Raw genomic sequence first — 26019 nt, 5'->3', positions numbered from 1 at the left:
CTGTGAGCTCCTTGGGCAGATGACATCTTAGTGTCTGAGGTTTTTGTCCGGCGCACTCGTATTGAATCCATCGCTAAGTAAAGGCAAGCCACGTGCTAAGATTTAGCTCATCTAGTCTTCACAACCACCCTAGAGGTAGGAATTATTATGCTTCCCGTTTTACAGATGGAGAAACTCAGGCGTAGAGGGATAAATTTATCCAAGTTTATGCAGCTAACATGTGACAGAACCAGTGGTTCAAATCCAAGTCTATGAAACTTCAGTGTCTATACCATGAACTAATTGAATTATGTTCAGTCAAGTGTGAGACAACGCCACTGTCATCCTCACAGAGGTGACAGTTGACAAAGAGCAAATTCAGTGTACAGAAAATTCTAGACAGTCTTACTATGTGTGAGAGAGAGTCAGGAGCAGGAAGACAAAACCTATCATCCAGTTGAAACCAGAGACGCAAGTTTTAGTAGCAGGAATGCCACACGACTGACAAATGTTGAGCTATGGATACAGGTGCTTTGAGAATGCAAAGCACTAAGTTGGACCTTAACATCTTCTTATGAGAATAAAGAAGGGCAGGATCTGTTGACAACACTAGGAACATAATTACTACCCATGTTGGAATGAAGATCTTTTCTTGTCATATTTATCCTTATTTTATATCTTGTCATCATGAAATAGTCATGTCTGATCAGTTGGCCAGAAGTTCTGAGACATCTTAATGTATTAACTTCAATGGCTGATTATTTTTTTACCTCCCGTTACTTGAAGGATATAATATTTGCTTTACTTTATGTTGCCCAAAATTTATTTACTCATTGTATGTTGTGTTAGCTTCTGCTGAACAGCCCAGTGATTCAGTTATACATACATACATACATATATATATATATATATATATATTCCTTTTCATATTCTTTTCCATCATGGTCTATTATAGTATATTGAATATAGTACCCTGTGCTATACAATAGGACCTTGTTGTTTATCTGTTTTATATACAATAGTTTGTATCTGCTAATCCCAAACTCTTAATTTATCCCTTCTCCACCCCCTTTCCCCGTTTGGTAACCATAAATTTATCTTCTATGTCTGTGTTACTCGTTACATGTTTGTTTTAGGAAACTGAGCTTTCTCAATGAACATAGGAACATAGAGGGCTTTTACAAACATAATGGGGAATCTCAATTTTCAAGGCCAGTAGCATCTCCTGAAAGGCTGAGTGTATGATGGTTAAAGCTAGAAGTTCTGGGACAGACTGATTTGCATCACAGTCCCATCACTGGTGGCTCAGGCCATAAAGAATCTGCCTGCATTGTGGGAGACCAGGGTTCAATCCCTCTGTCAGGAAGATCCCCTGGATAAGGAAATGGCTACCCATTCCAATATTCTTGCCTAGAGAATACCATGGACAGAGGAGCCTGCTGGGCTACAGTCTATGGGGTCCAAAGACTCAGACACAACTGAGCAATTAACACCTGTCACTTACCGTGGTGACTCTGAACAAGTGGCTTATCCTCTCCATGTCTCAATTCTTCTTTAAAATGAGATAATAATAGTGTCTACATCACAGGTAATACAAGATATGAAAATAGTCCCTGTCACTTTGTAAGCATTCAATAGATGGTAACCACTCTGTTCCTGTCGACATCTGTAGGATGGTCCAGTAGTTAACATGCCATAACTAGCCACCAGTAAGACACTGATGGGCATTAGGTGTTTCCAGTTGATGAATAAGATAAGCAATGTTCCTGCCCTGAAAAAGGTTAATGGTCTTGTGGAATGAGGCAAAAAGAATAGATGAACAAGATAATCAAGATATGGTTTATTGAATTTTATTTAATTTAACTTAATTAATATCCAGAGCAACATAGAAGCAAGTAGATAAGTGAAAGGCACATGAGTTATGAAGGGTGGATAGGGCAGGGCTCCTGGAGAAAATGACATTTGAGCAGAGCCATGACAAAGGAGAAACAGCCAGCTATGCACGGAGTGGAAGTCAAGGACTTCAGGCAAGGGAATGGCAAGTGCAAAGTCCCTGAGGTGGGAAAGAATTTAGCATGTTCAGGGCATAGAGGGCCATGAGACAGACCCTGATATTTAAAGAAGCTTAATATATGATAAAAACTAAAATCATGGTATCTGGTCTCATCACTTCATGGCAAATAGAAGGGGGAAAAGTGGAAGCAGTGACAGATTTTATTTTCTTGGGCTCCAAAATCACTGTGGACAGTGACGAAAGCTGTGAAATTAAAAGACAGTTACTCCTTGGAAGGAAAGTTATGACAAATCTAGACAGCATATTAAAAAGCAGAGACATCAATTTGCCGACAGAGGTCAAATAGTCAAAGCTATGGTTTTTCCAGTAGTCACGTACTGATGTAAGAGTTGAACCATAAAGAAGGCTGTCTGACTCTTTGCCACCTCATGGACTGTAGCCCGCCAGGTTCCTCTGTCCACGGAATTCTCCAGGCAAGAATACTGGAGTGGGTAGCCATTCCCTTCTCCAGGGGATCTTCCTGACACAGGGATCCAACCCAGGTCTCCTACATTGCTGGTAGATTCTTTACCCTCTGAGCCACCAGGGAAGCCCAAAGAAGGCTGAGCACTGAAGAACTGATGCTTTCAAATTGTGGTGCTGGAAAGGACTCTTGAGAGTCTCTTGGACTACAAGATTGAACCAGTCAATCCTGAAGGAAATCAACCTTCAATATTCATTGGAAGGACTGATGCTGAAGCTAAAGCACCAACACTTTGGCCCCCTGATGCAAAGAGCTGACTCATTGGAAAAGACCCTGATGCTGAGAAAGATTGAAGGCAAAAGGGGATGACAGAGGATGAGATGGTTGAATAACACCACTGACTCAATGGACATGAATCTGAGCAAACTCCAGGAGATAGTGAAGGAAAGAAGAGCCTGGCCTGCCACAGTCGATGGGGTTGCAAAGAGACAGGCACGACTTAGTGACTGAACAACAACAACAATATATGTAATAAAATTGGAACCACACATCTATAGAAAAAGAACACAGTAATAGATGACATGGTCACAAGTGGCTCCCTATGCAGGGTGAAAGAAAGCAGCAACACCACTTCACAAGCTAAACCGTGTTCAAAGGAAGGAGTAGAAGGTGAGGAGCCATGGCAAGAAGTAAAAGCCACCAGAAGCTATGGGAGGGTTATAATCAGGGCTGCCAAATAATCTAGTTTATGTTTTGGGGAGATTCTGTAGAGAACGGCTTATAGCAAGGCAAAAGTGCAAGCGGGAAGACCAGTTAGACTGAAGCTGTAGTTGAGATGAGGGAGATAATGACTCAAGCTAGAGCAGTGATAGTGACTCTGGGGAAAAGCTGGAGGGAAAACAATTTTACCTGAGTGCAGAGGACTGAGGACATGACCTGTTATCACCCTTGGTGCCTGTGAGCCCCGAGTTTGTCTTTTTTTTAAAAAATATTTATTTACTAGGCTATACCAAGTCTTAGTTGGGATATGTGGGATATAGTTCCTCCACCAGGGATCAAACCCGGGCCCCCTGCATTGGGAGCACAGGGTCTTCACCACTGGACCACCAGGGAAGTCCCCCAAGTTTGTCTTTTTGATTGTTACTTCCCTGCGCCCACAAATCCTTTCCCATCCTCTCTCTCCAAAGAGAGGCATTCTTTATTCAGCATTCTCAGTGTTGAATAATTGCTACAGTGAAATTTCATTGTTGTTTTAGTTTCTCTGGTTACCAATGATTTTGAACATCTCCTCAAATGCTTGTTAGTTTTCTGGGTTTTCCCCTCCTATAAATTACAGGTTCAAATCTGGTTCACTTTTTAAAAATATATTTATTTATTTATTTGGCTGTGCCGGGGCCTAGTTGGGCATGTGGGATCTAGTTTCCTGACCAGGGATTCAGCCTAGCCCCCTGCATTGGGAGCATGGAGTCTTAGCCACTGGACCACCGGGAAAGTTTCTGGCTCCCTTTTTGTGTTGGCATGGCCATCTTTTTCTTGTGGAGTATGTAAGAATTCTTTGTAAATACTAGACACGAATCCTTTTGTGATTTGCAGCTGCTCTGAAAACATCTTCTGTTATTCTGTCAGCTATCTATTAACTATTTCTCTGTGTTCTTAGTTGAGAGAAATCCTTACTTCTTATGTAATCCAATTTAGAAATGTTTTCCCTTGTGGTTTGTGGATTCAAAATGATGTTTAAGAAATCTTCATCCCCAGGGCCATGGATAGATTCTCCTATGTTGTCTTCTGTTAACTTCATAGTTTTCCATTTCTTATGTTGTAAGAACATACCCATTTACAGCCCATCTTTTTATATGGGGATGGGTGGGGATGCTGTTTTATTTTATATTACACACTGAGCCATTCATGACCATGTCATCTCTTAAACTGTTCTTTTTCTACTGACTTGTGGTGCCAATTTTCTCCTACGTTAAGTTCCCTTAAACATCAGGGTCTATCTCTGGCTCCTCTATTTTGTTTCACTGGTTCTATTCTTATACCAACAACCTACTGCTTGTGTTAGTGTGACTTCGTAGTTTTAGTATCAGGCAGGGTGAGACTCTCCTCTTGACTATTATTTTTTCAAAGTGAGTTTGTTACCCACAGATATTTCTTAAGAGGAAGAAATTTGGGATTCATTTTGAAGGTAGAACTGTGCTTATGGCTTTTTTTGCTTTACCCCGGTTTTACATTTCTCTTTATTTAAATTCGACCATGTTTCCCTATTGGTTTCTAGCTTTCGTACCTTGTTTAGAAAAATCCTCTTCAACTTCCTCATTCTCTAATACTAATATTTTATTTTAAATCTTCTCTAGTGTTGTTTTAATGTGTGGATATTTACTCTGTCTGGAATTTATTTTTGTGTGGTAATAAAGTTTAACTTTATAACTAATTTTATTTTATTCCAAATGGCCAGCTAACTTTTCCGATGATGAATAGTCCATCCTTTACTCACTGATTTAAAATACTTCCTTCATCATATAATGAAATTTCATACATACATAGTGTTGTTTCTAGGCTCTACTTGGCTTATGGGAAGTACTGGAATCCAGAATTTTTGACAAGAATGCAAGAGCATTAGATGAGTTAAGCAGTAGAATGGAAGGTTGAGGGGGGTAGTTATAAAGGTCACTGGTCAGCCAGGTGTGTAGGGGAGAGGCAGGAGTCTGAGAATCAAATGCTGCATGCAAATGGGGTGGGAAGGGAGGGACAGGCTCCCAGGTATCCTGAAAGAGGGAAAGTGAGGAATTCATCCTTGCCAGTTCTCCTGGGAGAGATGTTAGCTGAGCCACTGGGGAGGAACGTACTTTTCAATGCTGGGTTACCTGAAGCCAAGAGGCTGTTGGTGAAGACAGATCCTGGTCACCCCAATCAATGAGAGTCAATTAACAAGAATCCCAGATATAGACAGAGGTAGGGGTTCAGAGGAGCAGGTTGGGGGTCTCTGGGGAGATCTCAGGCTCTCTGCTCATCAAGGAAGAAAGGGCGGTGAGTAGAAAGAAACTGAGTCTCCTCCACTTTGTGCAGAAATGGCATCAGACTTTCCACGAAAAGGAACTCTGGGCGCAGGGGCATTGATCTGGAGCGTCAGCAGTGTACCAAGAACACTGTCATAGCTTAAATTTTATGTTCATTCAGAGACACCCTGGATTGGAGAAGGCTGTGAGGCACCCTTCACCCATAGTGTGGATGTTGCCTTATGCCTGGCACTGCTTGCCTTTCCAGCCCACTCCCACCATTTCCACCCAGTCCTCTGTCCCCTCCTGCTTGACTGAGAGTCCACATGGTCGATTTACTGCTTAACTCAGCCCTCTCTTGTCCCCTCAGTAGATCACAGATTCTTCACTGTTTCTTTCCCGACCACACCCCATCAGCACGGAGCCGGACAGTACCTGCTGGCAGGTGGGTCTGCTCTGTTTGCTGTTGTAACAGCTCCCACCTGGGTCAGAGACTGTGCAGAGTGTGCAGAGGAAGAAACTCCCACCCTCCCTCCTGTTAGCCTGCTATTCAATTTTATTTCATTCAACCTAAGTGAGGCCCTGCTCTTGAGGAGTTAATGGACAAATGAAGAAATACAAGAATTGGAGAGCCAGATTTTGTATATACTGCCTAGGCTGGATGGAGTTGGGGGAGGACAAGGGGGGTTGTGGCTAGGCTTCTTCAAGTTCTGGACATTGAAGAGTGCTTAGGAGTCTGGGGCTTGCCCTGGGCCTGTTTGATGGTGAAGGAGGGGGTAGAGGGAATGGGCAGCACATGGACTCCTCAAGAGGAAAAGTCGCCCTTCCCTCACCACATCAAGTTCAGGACACTGCAGTGCTGTGGGCTGGATAGTCCACAACATCAATCAGCATTGCTTTCCCAAAGTTCAGCTCTGATCATGTCACTCTCCTGCTCAAAAACCATCGATGGCTCCCCATTGCCTAGAGAATAAGTCCAAATTAAAGCACAGATTTTAAAGGTCACACCTATGGGGTCCTAATGTATCTTTCCAGATTGTTCCCTCACAGAGCCTCCCTTCTCTTTGCCCAACTCCCACCACCCTCCATATCCCACTCACCCCCTATACCTCCTCCCACACAGCTCACTACTCTGATACCACACCACTTACATTCCTGAGCATACCCTGCTTTCTGGCCTCCCTACTCCTCCTCATGCTGTTTCTTCTCCTAGCGTGCCTTTCTCACCTATCATTAGCTATTGCAATCCTGTCCATCCTCCAAGACTCAACAAATGCCACCTCCTCCATGAAGCCATCTCACACCCAGTCTTTCCCTTCCCAGCTGACACTTATTTTCCAGCTTCTGTACTCTCTAAATCACAGTTTATTAGCTCTGTATACCACAGATGTTTACAAATGGAAAGGGTTTATATTGCTCCTTCTAGGATACCCCCTGTTAGCATAGCAGACTCAGAGCTCTGAGATTCTGAAGGGTTGAAAGCATTGGGCTCCCTGGCTGGACTGTCAGCAGCTTCAAGCCTGGGATTTCCTCTCTTGGTAGCATGTATGCAGTAGGTGCTCAATAAGTATTGTGAACTAAATCAAATATAGCAGAATCCACCAAGGACTTGTCTGGTGCCTCGGTGGTACAGAATCCGCCTGCCAATGCAGTAGCCACAAGTTTGATCCCTGGGTCGGGAAGATATCCCTGGAGAAGAGTATGGCAACGCACTCCAGTATTCTTGCCTGGAGAATCCCATGGGCAGAGGAACCTGGTAGGGGACAGTCCACAGGGTCACAAAAGAGTTGGACATGACTTAACAACTAAAAACAAGAGTTCACCAAGGGGTGTGGATGATGAGTTTGTGTCCTTGGCAGAGGGGGATGGCAAGAACAGAGAAGGATGCAAGCTGGGAGGGGTCCAAGCTAAGGCCCCATCCCCCCTCTGGAGGGCCTGGCAGGCAGAGAGGAGCAGGGTGTGGATGTCCTCCTCCTGCACAGGAGGAGGCTCCACAGATACCACCAACCAGGTTCCATCTGAGTCTAGTCAGCCCTGCATTCAGATTCACCCTGAGTTTCATACAATCACTTTAATCCATGAGCCAGTAAAGCCGGTTGTGGGGCCCCAGGCGATAGCTCAGGCAGGAAACTCCCAGTGTACCCAGCTGGGTAGCTGAGCAAGCGAAGCCACCTCACAGGTCCCCCAAGTAAGCCAACCACCAGGACAGAGATAAGAATCAGCGGGGTGGGGTGGGAGCATCCTCGAAGCTGCCCTGAGCCCAGACAGGGGCTAGGTTCGCCCTCCCTCCATTGGCCTCCCGTGAGGGAGGGCAGGGAGTACTTGCCCTTGACTCCTCATCACCAAGGATTCAAGCAGTTACTTTCTTTCCTCATCCTCTAACTTTGGAGTCCTGGTCACAGTCCCTGCCCCTCCTGAGGTCCCTGCCCACAGCTTCTGGGGTACTGAGCCATGGGACTAAGTAGAGTTAAGAGTGAGGACATATCCCCCAGAGGGGCAACTCTGACCCAGGACCCTGACAAGCTGCAGAGACAGGGCTTCCCTCAATCACGGCTGGGCTAATCCTAGAGTCAGGAGGGTCCATTAGCCTCTTCCTACTACTCTCTGGTCCAGTGGACAGCCTGATTGTTCTCCTGGGGGCAGCAGACTGCTGACCCTACCCGTCCCTGCATTTTCAGGATCTGAAGCCCTGAGGGTCCCTTGATACGAAGAGGCCTGGGTCCAGGACTCTACCTGTCTACCCACTTGAGCCCCTCCCAGAGCAATGCAGCCACTGCTGAGAATCCTCTGGAGGGCGGAGCTCTGAGTCAGAGTATAAGTTCCCCATCTCACCAGCCAGCTACAGAGCCACATGATGCTCCAGAAGCAGATGCCCATCTGGGTCTCCCACTACCCGCCAGACTCATGTCAAGAGGACGGGGACAGGCCCGTGGCCACCTGCGCCTTGGAGGTGAGGGAACAGGGCTGGGTGGGTGGGCCAGGAGCCGAGGGCAGGAGACACGCTCAGGGAGGGCTGGGGTCATGGCAGACTCCAGAGACATGGAGCACCTTGTCTAGGGCAGCCCCTGCTTGGCACTGGGGGACAGTCTGGCCCAGTTGGTGCCAGGCCTGTGGGTGGATGGCCCAGCTTGAGATACCCACAAGCTTGACAAGATGCACGGGAGTGGCTCAGGGCCATCCTGGGGCCAGCAGCACCCAGGAAGTGCTCAGCACTGCCGGGGATGGGTCACATTTGGCCACTCCTAGCAGCGAGCAGGCTTTCACCCTGTGGATCTGCTGAACTGCTTGCTGTGAGAGTGTGTGGTGTGGTGTCAGGTGAAGACCAGTGCCATTGCTGACCTGTCCCCATTGGCCATGAAGCGCCCCTCCTAGTTTTGTGGTCGAGACCCCTGGGTCCATGTAACAGCTCCCAGGGAGACCCCAGGTTCATGGGTCAAACCTCCAGGGCTCTGGACCAGTTCTGTCTGGGCTTTCCCACCTCATCTCAGTCTTCCAGTTTGCTGCCAGCATGCCATGCCAAGCTCTGTCAGCAGTGAAGTCTTCCTATTGACCTTCCCCCGGCCCAGACTAGATCATGGAACGAGATGAACGATGCCCCAGAAGTGTTTTGTCTTGGGTAGGAGGTGGAGACCCTGCTCAGTCTCCAAGGATCCCAGGAGGGAAGTTCCAGGCTGTGTGGTGCCCGGTGCCCCACTGACCGGTCCAAAATAGATGTCACCTTCTGGGCTGTTTCTATACAGCCCCTGGGGTGCTGAAAGAGCCTCTGGTCCACACGTGCTCCTGTCTCCCTTGTCTCATTGAGCCTCAAGGAGCTTGAGTGAGGAGAAACCTCCACAGAAGGGACAGAGCTTACCTTGAAGTGAGGAATGAAGCAACTGAGAGCTGCACTCTTCCCTCTCAGGTCCTGGGGGGGTCCATGAGCTGGGAATTCCTGCCTGAACCCCTCATCTAGTCTGAGTGATAAAAAGGAACGTGGTCTGGGGAGCTGCTCAGACTAGCAGGGAAACATTCTAGGGGCCCATAGAGTCCCCATCCACATGCTCTCCTTTTAGGAGGGTCCTTGCCTCCTGGAAACTACTGCCAGGCTGTCCTGAGCTCTGACACAAGTGTTGTGGGAAACTGATGGAGAAACCCATCTCTCCAGGAAGGAGGTGGCATCACCAGCCGGCCCTGCCCTGAGAAGCCCTGCAGAGGGGAGTTCCTACAGGCTTCCAGGGAGCTGTCTTCCCTCATCAGCACCCAGACCTCATGGGCTGGTTTGGTTAGGATAGGCTTGACCCTAACTACTTCAGAAATATGGTTGTCATAGCATCCTCCCAACTCCCACCCCCAACTGGGAGCCAGACCCTGGGAGCCCATCTGTAACTAAATATTCTTCTAATGTGTGCTGACAGCTAGTTTCCTGGGGTGTGAGGATAGCCCCCAAATGGGAGCTGAGGGTTTTACTCCTGCCTCTGCTGTTAATTACTCTAATGCATGACCTGGAGCAAGCTATTAACTGAGTTGGTTAACTTACGGTGAGGGCCAGCCTCCAAGTGGATGGAACGGGCACTGCCCTGCAGCGGAGTACATCTACGCCTGAGTCCTGGCCCCACCCCTTCTGGGCTGTGTGACCCTGCTTGAGATGCAAGCTCTTTAACCTCGGTCTTCTCCTTTGCAAAGAGGAATAATTGTGCCTTCCTCAGAGTCTCGTTGGGACAGGGGGCCTAGATGAGAACAGATACAGTGCCCCCAGGTGGAGCAGAGCCTGGCACATGAGAGGAGGGTAATGAATTGTGTTCCCAACCTCCCCACCAAAGTCCTGTCTATAAAGTAAGGGGCTGGGAAGGGGTACTATTGGATTGCAAAATAATCAATCCTGAGAGTCAAGCTTTTTTCTGCATGAGCTGGCAAGATGTCCCTGTCCTAAGGAGGTTTGGGGGAAATAGAGCCCTAGTGAAGCCAACCCAGAGGACCAAGGCCAGGAGGAGGCTGGAGCCAGGTGTGTCTACAGCCTGAGCCATGGCTTCCCAGAAACCTGCCACCCAGCCCCCCGTCCCTACACAGCGGTCCTGGTTGTTAAAGTATCTAAATACACTTCTCCGCTGGTTGCCAAATAGTCCCTGCCTTGAGCTCCAACCTCCTGAGTGCTCTATGGTCCTTGTCCCTAGACCCTCCAGGGCCCTCATGAACTGGAGGATTACCATCCATCCCTGATCCAGGGCTGCAGACTAGCTGGTGCCTGACCATATCTGCTGTTAAACGTTCACTCTGATACCCAGCTAGCACATCCTGTCAGAGAGACGAGCTTGTCCAAGCCCCTGAAGTTCTTACCCAGATCCCATAAGCCACCTCATACACTTGGGTTCCATAAACCCACCAGTTTCTAGTTCCCATAGTCACAGACACTATGCTTTGATCTATTACATCTTTCTGTTGCGTGTTCACTAGCTCTGGGACCATGAAGTTTTGTATATGCCTAGCATTACTCCAATTGAGCTAACTATATCAGGAGCAAAATATGTACACTCACTTTAGTTTATTTGTCATAGACTTAATTCCTGGAATCATCTGGCCCCAAGACCTGAGTCCCGTGTTCCCGCTGCCTTCCTCCCAGCACGGCCCCTCTGGGCTCTCTCTCACACCCTCAAGGCTCTGTCTCCCTGCTGGCAGATGGATGAGTGCTTTGCAGAGTACTTTGCAACTGGATGTCTCCTGAAAATTCCTGGGCTAAAGGTGTAAGCTGAGGCTCCAGACCACAAAGCAGCCCTCTGTGGCTGCTAGAAAGTGGGAACTTCTCTTAAGAGCTCTTACAGTTCTGGTTGTTTGATAAAGGGAGAGATGATGGAATGTGTCAGAAGAGTACTGAAAGTAGGACTGCCAGAGTGTGGGGGTTATTTGGGGGCTTTGGGATAATTCAAGGTGAAACAAAAAATCTGCCAGGAAAATAGACTTTCAGTGAAGATTGGGGCAAGCAGCATCTGTCTTCATGTTTGTCGAGGGTCATTTTCAAGTTTAAGGTGACAATATAATCGTAGTTATGAACACAGGCTTAAGAATTAGAGCTAGGGGACTTCCCGGGTGGTCCAGTGGTTAAGACTTCACCTTCGATTGCAAGGGGCATGGGTTCAGTCTCTGGTTGGGAAGCTCAGATCCCATATGCCTCATAGCCAAAAAGCCAAAACATAAAACAGCAGTGGTCCACATCACACACACACACAAAAATCAGAACTGGATGCAAACTCAATTTCCTTTGATTCGAGCGAGTGCCTGAAGTCAAAGGACTTAGGCTCAGAGTCTCCATCTGTAAAGTGAGGCTAATAATAATGGCTTTTGGGTGCTGTAAGGATGAGTGTTGCTGAGTTAGAGTAGAAGAAATGGTCAACTTCGTCAGAAGGTACAGGGTTAGATGACAGCAGAGCTTTTCCTGGAAGGCAGGGAGACCCCGAGTGAGGTCCTACAGGAAGCTGTGGATGTTCATTCCCTCCCAGGGAAGACACAAAGGAGCTGGGCAGGGCCAAGGACAGCCCCTCCTGGAGTCAGGAAAAGGGCTATGGTGGCTGAGAGGACCGGGCCCCTGGGTTCAGAGACGTGGGGAGTGACCCCTGCCTGGGCCGAGGCCCTGGCTGGCCCCCCGCTTGGAGTCCTCTAGCTGCCCTCTGAGGAAGTGGGTCAGGGGAACAGGCTTTGCCAGAACCACTCTCCTGGATAAAAGCTGACTCCTGCCTCCTCCCCAGATCAGACCAGGACACAGTGCTCTGCCCCCGTGAGGACCCACGTGACTGGAGGGGGTCTGCCCAAAGGCAGAGCTGTATTTCCAGAACCAGAAGAGAAGTGCTATGTGCAGCCTTTGGTCCAAGTGACGAAGCTCAAAAGGCAATCCCATTAGAGCAAGTGATTGACCATGAAGATATTCAGTGTTTCAGAGTTAATCTCACAAAAAGAATCCTCAGACCTGTATGTGACTCTCAGTATGGCTTTATTCCAACTTTGAGGCAGCTGTTGAGGAGACAGGAGGAAAAGGCCCTAAAGCTGACTTATCTCAGGGACCAAGCAATAGCCTTCCCAGCCTTTGTCCTATTGTTCTTGGTTAGAATTAAGCCCCAGGAAATTCCCTGGTGGTCCAGTGGTTAAGATTTCGCCTTTCATTTCAAGTGGTGCAGTTCGATCCTTGGTCAGGGAGCTAAAATTCCCCCTGCCTCATGGTCAAAAAGCCAAAACACAAAACGGAAACAATATTGTAACAAATTCAATAAAAGTCTTTAAAAATAGTCCACATCAAAAAAAGAGAGAAAGAGAGGGCGGGGACATATGTATATCTATGGCTGATTCATGTTGATGTTTGGCAGAAACCAACACAATTCTGTAAAGCAGTTATCCTTCAATTAAAAAAGAAAAAGAAAAAAAGAAAGAAATTAAGCCCCAGTAGAGGCTGGAAAGACAGACATCAAAATAACAATTCTCATAACAAGAAAAAAATTTTAATTACATGTGATGATGGATAACTAAACCTCTTGTGGTAACTATATGACAATACTAAATACATATATCAAACCATTATGTTGTATACCTCAAACTCATGCAATGTTATATGTCAATTATTTAATTTTTAAAAAGACAGCCATACTTCTATTATAAAGGTTTTACTAAGTTAGAAACTATAAGAGAAGTGTCTGGAAAATAGTAATGTTACCAAATGCAAATCTGTGTACCTGATGCACAAATGTGCACTTGATGTGAGGCTAAACAATACCAAAATGCTGGAGTCTGGAACAGAGAAAGGTTTGTTGCAGGGCCATGCAAGGAGATGGGTGGCTCATGCCTTAAAATCTCCTGAACTCCCCAAAAGCTTTGAGCAAAGCCTTTTTCTAGGAAAGATGAGGAAGGGGAGTGGTTAGATGCAAACTTTTTAGTGTCAGATCCTTTTTTTTAAATTGGGGTTTACTTATGCTTCAATGTTGTGTTAGTTTCTGCTGTACAGAAAAGTGAATCAGCCATTCGTATACATCCCCTCTTTTTTGGATTTCCTTCCCATTTAGGTCACCACAGAGCACTGAGTAGAGTTCCCTGTGCTATACAATAGGTTTTCATTAGTTATCTATTTTAAACATAGTCGGGTATATATGTCAACCCCAATTTTCAAATTCATCCTACCCCCTGTACGCTCCTTGGAGTCCATACATTTGTTCCCTACGTCTTTGTCTCTATTTCTGCTTTGCAAGTATCTGTACCATTTTTTTAGATTCTATATACATGTATAAATATATGATATTTGTTTTTTCTTTCTGACTTACTTCACTCTGTATGACAGTTTCTAGATCCATCCACGTCTCTGCAAATGGCACAATTTCATTCTTTTTTATGGCCTAGTAATAGTCCATGGTATATATGTGCCTTGTTCTTGAGGTCAGGTCATGGTCAAGTCACAGTGTTCCTGTAAATCTCCACCAAACCAAATATTATCCTACTGGCTATACCCCAGTACAAAATGTTTTTGGAGTTAAAAAAAAAAAATGTTATCCCCTGTTCTGACAAGAAAGGGCAAGGTCCCAAGGCTCAACTTTTCCCCTCTGAGGTCCAGGCTCTGCTAAGAGATGGAAGCTCCCTATGCAGGCCAGTTACCCTGCTCGGGGACATTTGTCCAGCACCCAGTCTAGGTCCTCCCGCAGTGCTGAGGCTCAACTGAGGAGGCAGATCTCAGCTGGTGGCGCCCTCAGGGCCAGGTCCCCAGACCCTGTCCAGGTGACATCACTTAGGGAGCCAGGCACCCAGGACCCAGTTGGGCCTCTGGCTCCTCAGGACACCCAAATGAGGGCAGGTCCCCTGGACTGTGACCCATGGAGACAGCTACCACCATTAGGGCTTGGAGGTGGGGATCAGGGAGAGGTTTGCTGTTGCTTCAAGGCCTGAGCCTGACCAATGGACAGCTGTGGCAAGGGCTCTGGAGCTCTGTGGGACACAGCGCTCAGTCTGTCCCCACCCCCCAGATCACCCACCAGCCTGAGGCTGGAGGGCCCTGGGGAGAAGGCCATGATCAGCCTGCACTGCACTCTCTGCCCCGGGACCCCTGCAAGGCCAACTGAGCAGGACCTCTCACCGGCCAAGATCAAAGTCTCCTGCTGTGCCCACCCCGCCCCTATTAGAGTAAGTGTTCAGTAGATTATATTACAAATATTATCTGACAATAACCAAGGCAGATGAACTATCTGTGGACAGTCTGAATTGAAAATAAAAATATTTATACATAGTGATCTTCTCTGAGTGTTGGCATTTTGGGGACTCTTTTCTTCTTCACACTCTCATGTTTTTCCCTAAATCATAATATTATTTCTAGAGAGGAATTGCATCTTCTCAAAAGGGTAGAAGGTGACTCTTGTAACATGGAGTGGATGACTCAGAGTGTAAAAGGTTCCAGTTCAGAGGCCTCTATAAACATCATTGGGTGGGTTGGAGGAGTCCAGTGGTGTCTGCCGTGGGCATGGGCTGGAAGTGGACAGTAAAAAGACTCATGCAACGCAGACATAAAGGACAGACTTTTGGACACAGTGAGGGAAGGAGAGAGTGGGATGATTTGAGAGAGTAGCATTGAAATATATACATTACTGTATGTAAAATAGATAGCCGGTAGGAATTTACTGTATGACACAGGGAACCCAAAGGCGGTACTTTGTGACAACCCAGAGGGATGGTATGGGGAAGGAGGTTTAAGAGGGAGGGAGCATATGTATACCTAGGGATGGTTCATGTTGATATATGGCAAAAATCATCACAAGATTGTGATTATCCTCCAATTAAAAAAAAAAAAGACTTCTCTAAGTCTGGGTAAAATGCTCAGGAAAACGGCTTCCAAGATCCAAATAGGAAAGACATGGACAGAAGAGGCATGAAACTGTCCTTCCTCTGGGGTGTGTTGGCTCAGAGAGGACCGAGGACAAGGCTCCTCACATCCACAGCCTTGGACCCCCTGGGGACCAGAAGCATTCTCCACACTGCAGATGGTCCGAGGGGAGAGGTTACTGGAGTCTGGGCAGTGGAAGACTGTACCAGGTTGAGCTGCTCTCTCTGTCAAGGCCACCTGCCACCATTGCATGAAGAGTGAGTCCAGTGTCCTCTCCATCCGCAGGAGGGGCTGTCTCCATGCCACCTGCTGACAGTGAGGGTCATCCGCATGAAGAACGTCCGACAGGCCGACGTGGGTGAGTCTCCCCGTCCTTCTTCCCTCCCTCCTCTCTACTTCTGGGGCCAGGATGGAGACAGGCCTAGAGGAGGCATGGTCAGGGGTCGCTCTGTGTGTGTGGAGGGCATATGTGTGTCTGTGTGTGCTCTGTATTCAAGTTGTATTTCAGATTTTGAGGTTTGTATCATTTTTCCAGGCCCCTCCCTGTAGCTGCAACCTTGGCACAAGCAGCCCCTGCAGTCCTCGCCCAGCTGTCCACCTCGTGCTCTCCTCCCCGCTCTCCCCTCCCTGGGACCTCTTCCAGAAGTCAGCTTCCCCAACCCTGGGCATGAGTTTAGGGGCTGTTGGGATGGAAGGGAAGGGGAGGCCCTAGGGGCCCATAGACTCAGTCGGCCCTGGTGCTCTTCTCAGGACCTGGATCCAAGACGGGCCTGACAGTGCGTGCCAGGGGCCCCAGTCCTGCAGTTCGGCCCATGGATATGGTTGACTCACCAGGGCTCTTTGTACAGGCCTTCTTGCTGCTTTAATTCCCTTCCATCCTGGGCCCTGCTGCATTCCCAGGCCACGGGGGACCAGGGAAGTCTCTGGTTTCAGGAAGAAATGAAGGCATCGGTGTGGGTAGAACAGTAGCCCCTCCCTATGCTGCCCTCCCCTCCCCACCATCCAGGGAGGAAGCCTGGCCCTCCAGGAGGAGAAAGCTCCATGTCAGGGCCCATGACTGAGGGGATCCCCACTTACTGGCAACCACATAGGAATGGCCCAAGGGCTCCAGGTTCCCCAGAGCTCCCTTATATTGCCCTCACCCTGGGACTCAACTATGCTGGGAGAGCCTGACACAAGGGGAGGCGTCTATATGCAAAGCAATCACGGAGTGGTAATAGAGGATGGCGGGCTTCCCTGGTGGCTCAGATGGTAAAGAATCCAACTGCAGTGCAAGAGACCTGAGTTTGATCCCTGGGTCAGGAAGATCCCCTGGAGAAGGGAATGGCTACCCATTCCAGCGTTGTTGACTGGAGAATTCCACGGACAGAGGAGCCTGGCAGGCTACCAGTCCATGGGGTTGCAAAAGTGGAATATGACTGAGCGACTAACACTTTCTTTAATAGAGGATGTCATTCTGATCTTGTCACCACAGGATTTAAAGGACACTGAAAACTGGGAGTAGCTAAGGAAGGCTGCTTTGAGAGCCTGGGGTCTGAGGGGACAAGGTGTGAGCATCCAGAGGTCTGGCAGCCCAATCTGGAGGAGGGCTCCTCCTGCATTCCACTCCCAGCACTTGCTGGGGGCCTGCCTGGGGCCAGACACTACTCATCCTCCCCAACCTGAGAACAGTGCTGTGGGACGCATTTGTACATGAGGATTAACTGCCTAAAGCAGAATCAGTGCTTGATCCCAGGTCTCGCCTGCTCAGGGGTAGGAAGGACAAGTCAGGGAAGGAGCCCGGGCTATTCAGAGGATGGATGGGAATCTAAGTAGCCCCCGAGTCCTTGAGGCAGGGACTGCATGACCTCCCAAGGGTTTCTGTGCAGATGGAGCAGGAGTGCTGGTGAAGAGGCTGACAGCCTGCTTCAGAGCTGGCGCCGCAACACTGCAACGCAAGGATGAGTATGGAGCTGGGGAAGGGAGGGCCCTACATCCCAGGAGAGAACAAAAGGACCAGGCAGGATTCAGACCCCGTCCCTGGGAGGGTGAGTGTCCAGAGCCCACGCCATCAGTTGCAGCCAGCATGGCTCTGTTCCCAGGTCGGCCAGGGGGCCAAGGACTTCTTGGGCTTCTCGGGGCCTCCCAGGCCACCAGTGATGTGAGGAGCCTGGAAGTGTCCCCTGGACCCGGAGCCTGGGTGCCTCTTTTGTCTTCATTTCCATGCCAGGATGGGTCATCAGACACCTCACCCCACTCCCTTCGGGGACAGGTCACAGCTTTCACACACCTGCAGTGGCCTCGGCTGCCTTGGCTCCTCTAGAGGTGGGTCTGTTCCTGCCCTGCATGTCATGCGGGCCTCACACTCTTGGGCAGGCCTGCACCTGTGCTCTCAGACCCTCCCACCATCCGGGGCCCTTCCTGCTACACCCATCACCTGCGGGCCCCAGAGGTTGAGGTGAGGTGGGGAGCAGGCAGCCAGAGAAACGGGCTAAGGTCTGGCCCACCACCTCCTCTCTCACGTCCCTACACGTGCCTCTGGCACACAGGCTGCCCTTTGGGGGTACCTGGTCCCCTTTGGAACATGTCTGTGTTTTCCTCATTTCCCTGAGGGACAGAGTTGGGGGCAGTCATGGCGTCTGGGGGTGTCAGCCCAGGTCACATTGTATCTGGTTCCACAGTTGTCACGGGCTGGGCTCTGTTTCTGCCTCGCCTTGGTTGAGACTATCCTGACATCTGGCAGGTCCTTGGTCACCTTCACCCCAAATCGTTCCTCCTGGCTTAGATCAAAAATGAGCTCCTCTCTGATTCAGTCCTGTAAGGGGTACCTGAGTTTATAAGATTTCCAGGAGCCCCAAAGGGATGAGATTCAGGGGTGGCTCCCTCATCAAGGAGCTGGGTCAGAGCTGCGAGAGAATTGGCCTGGAAATCTTGCAGCTGTCCAGAGTTTTTATTCCTCTTTGAATAATAAATTAAAATTCAAACCAGCACCCCAAGAGGTGTGAGGTGGGTGTCTCTAAGGAAGATAATGTTCTTCATATCATTAGAGATGGTTAAGTCATCTTGGCCACCCATATTCCGGAAAAAGAGATATGTCATTCCGATGACCAAGCCCTTTCTCACTTCATGAGGAACAAGGGTTAGAACCAATCTGTGCTTAGGAAATTCCCCAAAGTTCTCAGAATTGGGTCATCCTTGCTTAAGCACTCTTAATTGCCAATATGACAACAGCCACTACCTTAGAGTCAGCTCATGATGCTGCAGCTTGTCATCTGGGCTTGGCAGCCTCCCTCCACCATCCTCCCTCCCCAGGATTATCCTCTCTTGGGCTGCACTCTCCTTCCCAACCTTAAAGGGGAAAGGCAGAATGGCTCTCTACAAAAGGACTGGAAAAAAAATTTATGCTTGACATGTGGGTGTCTGACCAATGCTGGCTCTTCCAGGAGTTTTTTTTTTTAATCTTAATTAGAGATTTAAGCCTTAGGTCAAAAATTCTGAGACTTCAGTGGGTTTGTGTATGTTAGTCGTCCAGTTGAGTCCAACTCTGCAACCCCATGGACTGTAAGCTACCAGGCTCCTCTGTCCAAAGAATTCTCCAGGCAAGAATACTGGAGTGGGTTGCCATTTGCTTCTCCAGGGCATCTTCCCGACCCAGGGATCAAAGCCGGGTTTCCTGCATTGCAGGCAGATTTTTTACCATCTGAGCCACCAGGGAAGCCCAGTGGATTTAATGGGACAACTTTAGGCATTGACTGATGATAGAAAAGGAATTTTAGACGAAGAGGGGCCTTTCCAGGGTCTGTGAAATCGTGCTAAGCAAGTGGGTGTAGGGTTGTGGGGTCCCTGCCTGCAGACTCCCCCTGCATAGGAGACAGGCCAAGAGGAGGGGCTGTGGAGTCCAGAAAAAGCCAAGGGAGGGCCCAGGAGGACTGAGCAGGTCCCCAGTGAGTCTCCCTCTAAACAGAGCCATTAGACATGCCAGCTTACCTATCTATATCTATGGTGACTCAGCCCAGAATTTATGAGGTACTGATATAGCCCAATAGCAGGAAGTTGGGGTTTTCTATCATTCATTTAGTCACAAATATCCAGCGGTGCCAACACTGGGTCTCCTGGGCTTCCCAGGCTTCCGAAGGTGGTGGAGACACAAGCACCAACCTGTCATTGTGGTACAGACTGGCCAGTGCTCCATCAGGAGAAGAGCAGAAGGCTCTGGGCTACAAGGGACACCTGGTCCAGACTTGGGGGCTTAGGCAAGGCTTCCAGAGGGAGATCTCTTATGCAACCTGAAAGGGTGGAGGAAGGGTAGTGTGAAAGAGGAAGCAGATGGAATATTACTCAGCCATTAAAAAGAACACATTCAAATCAGTTCTAATGAGGTGGATGAAACTGGAGCCTATTATACAGAGTGAAGTAAGCCAGAAAGAAAAACACCAATACAGTATACTAGCACATATATATGGTATTTAGTCAATCGGTAAAGATAACCCTGTATGCGAGACATCAAAAGAGACACAGATAAATAGAACAGTATTATGGACTCTATGGGAGAGGGCGAGGGCGGGATGATATGGCAGAATGGCATGGAAGCATGTAAATTATCATATGTGAAACGAATCGCCAGTCCAGGTTCAATGCATGATACAGGGTGCTCTGGGCTGGTGCACCAGGATGACCTGGAGGGATGGGATGGGGAGGGAGGTGGAAGGGGTGTTCTGGAGGGGGAAAACATGTACACCCATGGTGGATTCATGTCAATGTATGGCAAAACAAATACAATATTGTCAAGTTAAAAAATAGAAGATAAACTAATTAAAAAAAAAAGAAAGAGGAAGAGGAGGATGTTCATGGCAAGACGGCATGGCCTTCTGAGACCTACAGGGCACTGGGTTTGGCTGCAGTTTGGAGTATGAGTGTGAGCACATGCATATAAGAGCGTGTGTGTGCATGCATGTGTGAATGCCTCTGTGTGTGTGTGTGTGTGTTTGGGGACAGGGCGGGGCTGGGATGGTAGGGAGAAGGAATGATGTGGGGCTGGGGAAGTGGGAGGTGTAGCCGTGCCGAGTGGGTGGGACTCCTTGAAGGCAGGGAGCCACTGAAGGATCTTAAACTGGGGAGTGACAGATGGGAAAAGAGCTCTTTGGTTTCTCTAGAGAGAAAAGATGAGGGTGGGGCAGGACAGAAGACAAGGTTCCCAGTGGGGCAGTGATGAAGAGATGGCAGAGATGAAGACGGCCTGCACCAAGGCAGTGGCCATGCAAGTAGGGAGAAGTGGACAGGCTGGAGAGCACCAAGGAGTTAAATCGACTCAATATGAGAGTCTGGTCAGGACATCTGAGTTCCCAGTGAGGAGGAACAAGTTGGGCATGGAAGGAATGGTAGGATGATGTCATCATTTTCTTTTGATTCTGCTGTGTTTAGATTAATAATGATTATGACATTTAAAGACAGTGTAATCTCACCTCTATTTGATGGGTGGAAGGCCATGAATTTCAGTTCATTGAATGGCTAACGATTAGCCTGAAAGATTAACCAGACAGAGGGGATGAAATCAGAAACCAGGGATGCTCATGATGCAAGCCATGGTTGTTAAGCCTGATGAAGTTCTCAATGTAGTAACAATATAGGACTAAGTCAGTCTGGTGGGGAGGGGTCACCTCTGGTTCCATTCTCACAGGACATTATTAATTATAATTAGGAACTAGTGTGGATCAGTCCTATCAGTACAGAACTCCCATCCCTGCCCTGCTTTATTATCTAGAAGAAGCTTCTCTAACACTGGAAACTGTACTGACTTTTCCCATTCTCTATGTATCTGGTGGGTGTCCTGGGAATTACCCCCAGCAGATTGCCGGAAGAGTGACAAGGGCCATCGTGGCACCTCTTCCTCCCTCCTCCCAGGTGGAATGGTGTCAGGACTCTGGGTTTTCACCCTATTCCTATCCTTGTGTCATTTTTCACCCTATGCCTGCCACTGCTCCAAAGAGAAAACCCAGGAGGCCTTCTTTAACTTTAGGAGAGCCTGTTGGGGTCACAGCCTTTGTTTGTCCTTCTCCCGAGCACACACAGCATCACCACATTCAGGTTGTTCTTTTGAATGAAAAATAAAGTATGTGGTCTTAGATATGAGGGTTTCTTGGGCCACACAGTCCATGTGGGGAGACCAGTATAGATACGAAGAGCCCAGATGGATGCATCTGAGATGTTCAGTCACGTGAGGTTTGCATTCCCTGTCCGTAGATCCTGCTGAATAGCCTGTTCTGTTCCAGGCTTGCCCTCACTGGACCTTGGGGCTGACTCCCAGCAGGTGGTGTCCCTTCTAATCCTTGCTTCTCCGCAGCCCAGAGCTGAGCCTTACTTTGGCTTCCCTGGTGCCCCGGGCTAAGGCAAGAGATAAACTTGACCTCTGGGTGGCTAGTCCTTCAAATCTTCCCCTGGCAGAGAGAAAACTGCCCAGCCATGTCTGTGTATACGTTATTCGCTCAGTCATGTCTGACTCTTTGTGACCCCACTGACTATAGCCCGCCAGGCTCCTCTGTCCATGGGATTCTCTAGGCAAAATACTGGAGTGGATAGCTATTTCTTTCTCCAGGGGATCCTCCTGACCCAGAGATTGAACCCAGGTCTCCTGCATTGCAAGCAGATTTTTTACTGTTTGAGCCACCAGGGAAGCAAAAAAAAACTGCACAGTCACAGCCATACCTTGTCCCAAACCAACAAGAGCCAGGGTGCTTCTGAGAAGAGCTAGAGGCCATCTCCATTCTTAAGAACAGGCAGGGGGGGCTGTGTCCCCTCTGAAACCTCTAGCTTGCAGTCCATGACCTTCTCAGGGTTCTGGGACAAAGGTCTCTGGAGAGTCAGGGCTGTGAGTCAAGAGGGGACCTGGAGCTGAGACGAGGCCTCATTCTGGCTTCTCCCTCCACACTCTCTCCTCTTCAGACCTGGGTTGGCTCCTCACCCCCTCACCCTTGTCTTCCTCGGACAGTGAGCCTGACAGACTGCTTCGTGAGCCTCTGGCTGCCCACCGCCAGTCAAAAGAGGCTGAGGACTCGGACCATCTCCAACTGCCGAAACCCAGAATGGAATGAAACCTTCAGCTTCCAGATCCAGAGCCAAGTGAAGGTGAGATGTGGGGACAGCACCTGCCTGCCCTGCCTGCAGGTCTGTTCCCTCCTTGCCTGCTTGTCCTTCTCTTTGTTCACATGTCCTTCTCAAATGCCTATTTGTCTTTCTACCGACTTCTTGTCCTGTGTCTCCCCACTCACCCACTCCTTTCTTCTGCCTGTCTCATGTTTGTCCCTCTGGGCATAGTTATCCTTCTACCATCTTTCCTGTTTCTCTGTCCCTTTCCCTAAATTGTCACTGAAACTATCTCCTGCCCCCAAATAGAGTGTGTTTCCAGAACATATGCCAAGCAAGGGGATACAGAGAGAAGAGCCAATCTACTCAACAGGTCCGAGGCCAGTCTAATCCCAACCAGAGGGCTTTAGCTGTTGTAAATCTTTTTTGGATGGCTAATTTACTTCTAATTCCTTGGGTATGTGTTCTTTCATTTGTTGAGTTGCTGATTCATGGTATAGGCCTTCTTCAGATATATGTGACTCTACATGGAGTTCATATCTCCTGTGGGAGAATCCTGTCCTGAACATCCTGAGTTGTGACAGATGCCCCAGGGTGCCCTTCAGATAAATTTACCCTCATCATGCAGGCATCAGAGCCAGTTCTGAGGCATCTGAGGCTTGATAGCTCCATCCAGCTTACCACTTTCATATTTTAGAAATGCATCTCCTTTTTTAGTTCATGGCATATCCTTTTTGTTTTCAAGTAGAGTTTTATATTTATTGTTTTAAAAATGTCTTTTCTATTATATATAAGATTTTTGGTGAGAAAGGGGGAGTTTCAGTATGAGCTATGCCATCTCGAAACCAGAATTTGTGTTTCTTTTTTCTGTAGATCTCTGGGGCTGCTGAGTTGGTTCTAGGACACACCTGGTTTCCTTTTCTTTTTTTTTTTTTTTGGCCACACCGTGTGGCATGTAGCATCTTAGCTCCCTGACCACGAATTGAATTCACGCCCCCTGCATTGGGAGCGCCAAGTCTTAACCACGGGACCGCCAGTGAAGTCCCGCACCTGGTATCTAGCAATTACAAAGTCAACAGATCCCACTCGTTGGGAAGGCCCAGAACCATCTCAGGTCCAAAGAGGCAAATCCAGCCCCAACCTACATCTCCCAGGATCCTTGGAACAAGAGGCCTCAGAGGCTAATTCAGAGGTTAATCTTAGTCACCTAAGTCATCTCAGAGTTCGGCCAGATGACAAGGTAGCTGCTCCACCCTTGACCTTCTGCTTTGGGACCAGCCATGAGACCTCACTTAGGAGCTGATGAGCCAAAAGATAGAGCGCCAACACTTCACCCCAACCCAATCAAAGCCTCTGTAATCTTTGCCACACCACTCCACCTGCAGTGTGAAAATGTAATGGCATCCCTGAACTGGGTTTTCTGTACCAAAGGAACTGTCCAGCTCCTGGGTCCCAGCACTGGATACATGCTATATCTTGGCAGGTGTCTTGCTTGCTGTGTCCTTCCATCCTTCCCCCATGTGAAATGAAATCCTTCACACTTCACAGGCCCCTGCCAAGCTTACAAAAGAGCAAAATTCCCCAGTAGGAGAATCAGAGAAAAAGGGCAGGAAGGCCTCAAAGAGTTGCAAAGGAGGGAATAGACACTTTTCTCCCTTAATCCAGGGTTTCCTTGGTGGCTCAAACGGTAAAGAATCTGCTTGCAATGAGGGAGACCTGGGTTCGGTCCCTGGGTTGGAAAGATCCCCTAGAGAAGGGAATGGAAACCCACTCCATTATTCTTGCCTGGGAAATCACATGGATAGAAGAACCTGGTGGGCTACAGTCCATGGCGTAGCAAAGAGTCAAATACAACTAACACTTTCATTTTTCCCTTTATTCATGTCCCTACAAATGTCCCTCACACCTGAACTATGCTCGCCCCCATCCCTCAGACCCACCTACTCACTAGGACTGAGGTCAGGCCCCTCATCCTGGGAATGGGTGGATGCAGCCTCGGTGCCCAGACTCACACCCTCCCTTCTCCCCTAGAACGTTCTAGAACTGAGCGTCTGTGATGAAGACACGGTGACACCTGATGACCATCTCTTGACAGTTCTCTATGACCTCACCAAGCTCTGCTTCCGAAAGAAAACCCACGTGAAGTTCCCACTCAACACAGAGGTGGGTGTGGGTGCTCCGGCCCTCAGCCTCCTGCCTCGCAAGGGGAAGCTGGTTATTCCTAAGATGCTGTTTTACAGGATCCTCTCTCTGTAGCCAAGTGAAGAGAAGATAACCCTGCTGTGCAAATCCCAGTGCTTTGGCTTGCTAGCTGTGCAACTGGTAGATTTAATTCCTCTGAGTTCTATTTCCTTGTCTCTTCTGATAATAATATCTACCATACAAGATCACTATGAGGCTTAAACGGGAATACATAATTAAGGCACCTAGCACTTCTCAGTCAGAGGAGTAAATGGCAACCAACTCCAGTATTCTTGCCTGGAAATTCCCATGGACAGAGGAGCCTGGTAAGCTGCAGTCCATGGGGTTGCTAAGGGTAGGACATGACTGAGCGATTTCACTTTCACTTTTCACTTTCAAGCATTGGAGAAGGAAATGGCAACCCACTCCAGTGTTCTTGCCTGGAGAATCCCAGGAACAGGGGAGCCTGGTGGGCTAGCGTCTATGGGGTCGCACAGAGTCGGACACAACTGAAGCGACTTAGCAGCAGCAGCAGCACTTTTCAGTAGCTAGGTGGCTCAGTGGTAAAGAATCTACCTCTCAATGCAGGAAATACAGGTTTGATCCCTGGGTTGGGACGATCCCTTGGAGTAGGAAATGGCAACCCACTCCAGTATTCTTGCCTGAAAAATCCCATGGACAGAGGAGCCTCGTGGGCTACAGTCCATGGGGTCGCATTGCAAAGGGTCAGACATGACTGAGCAACTAAAACAACAACAAGCCCGGTTCAGAGTACTAAATGGAAATGGAGTAAATGTTGGTTCCCCTTCTTCACTCAGAGCCCTGCTGCTGGGATGGCCCCAGGGGACAGAGGACAGACAAGGCAAACGAGGGCAAATCTGAGGAAAGGCCCAGGATGTTACTGATTCACCCAACAAGCATTTGAGTGCCCTATGGGAGAGGGGAGCCTGGTGGGCTGCAGTCCATGGGGTCACAAATAGTCAGACATGACTAAGTGACACACACACACACACACACACACACACACACACACACACACACACACACGGCAGGCACTGTTCCAGGCACCTGGACACCTCAGGGGATGAGCATTCCTGCGTTCGCCTGGCTGATGCTCCATGGAGGAAATTAAGGTCCAATGAGGTCATGACTTCCTGAAGTTGCACAGCAAGAGATGCAAAGCAGAAGATGAAGGCAGGGGCCCCTAGCCTTCAGAGTTGGGGTTGCCGGGGGCAGCATCTCAGCCCTCCCTTGCTCCAAATAGTGAGCCTGTTGGGAAAGCAGGAGAACAATGGAAGCTGGAGGCAGAAGATGAATGGCACATGTTTTGGGGCAAAGGGATCTACCTGCTGGGGCTGAGGGTCAGTCCCATACCCTGACCTCCTCTGGGTGGTCAGTGATGTTCCTGATAAAAAGACTTGGAGACAGAGAGAGACAAGGGAGACAAAAAGAGCCAAGAGCAGCTGCCCCCACTCTAAGACAGCAGGACCACCAAGTGGGAAGGACATGG

The 26019-nt window shown here is 48.6% G+C and overlaps 1 protein-coding gene and 1 long non-coding RNA gene across 6 annotated transcripts in view; one reads left to right on the top strand and one right to left on the bottom strand.

The window, feature by feature from the left end:
- The window catches only part of PLA2G4E (phospholipase A2 group IVE), an 80882-nt gene that overhangs the window by 29147 nt on the left and 25716 nt on the right, over positions 1-26019 (top strand). The window contains exons 1-4 of one of the 4 annotated variants that reach the window (XM_081507778.1): positions 8307-8402; positions 15555-15627; positions 22234-22370; positions 24360-24491. In XM_081507778.1, the coding sequence (XP_081363904.1) occupies positions 8307-8402; positions 15555-15627; positions 22234-22370; positions 24360-24491 (438 nt within the window). Of the gene's footprint in view, positions 1-8306; positions 8403-15554; positions 15628-22233; positions 22371-24359; positions 24836-26019 lie in introns of those variants that run through there. The other 3 variants (XM_081507777.1, XM_081507779.1, XM_081507781.1) reach the window with 3 other exon arrangements.
- LOC145512971 (uncharacterized) lies at positions 12392-24373 on the bottom strand. Of its 2 annotated transcripts, XR_014058941.1 has the most exons (6): positions 24277-24373; positions 20711-20768; positions 19407-19534; positions 16101-16192; positions 15162-15575; positions 12392-14914 (listed from the first exon to the last, which is right to left on the bottom strand). It is a non-coding gene; the product is annotated as an uncharacterized LOC145512971 (long non-coding RNA). The 2 variants fall into 2 exon arrangements; XR_014058940.1 differs by lacking the exon at positions 12392-14914 and having other exon boundaries at positions 15035-15578.

This window comes from Giraffa tippelskirchi, chromosome 7 (assembly GCF_054371585.1).
Source record: "Giraffa tippelskirchi isolate mGirTip1 chromosome 7, T2T-mGirTip1v1.2.pri, whole genome shotgun sequence".
In the NCBI taxonomy this organism is placed as follows: Eukaryota; Metazoa; Chordata; class Mammalia; order Artiodactyla; family Giraffidae; genus Giraffa; species Giraffa tippelskirchi.
Note: the sequence above shows the minus strand (reverse complement) of the source record. Positions and strands in the feature narration are given on the sequence as shown.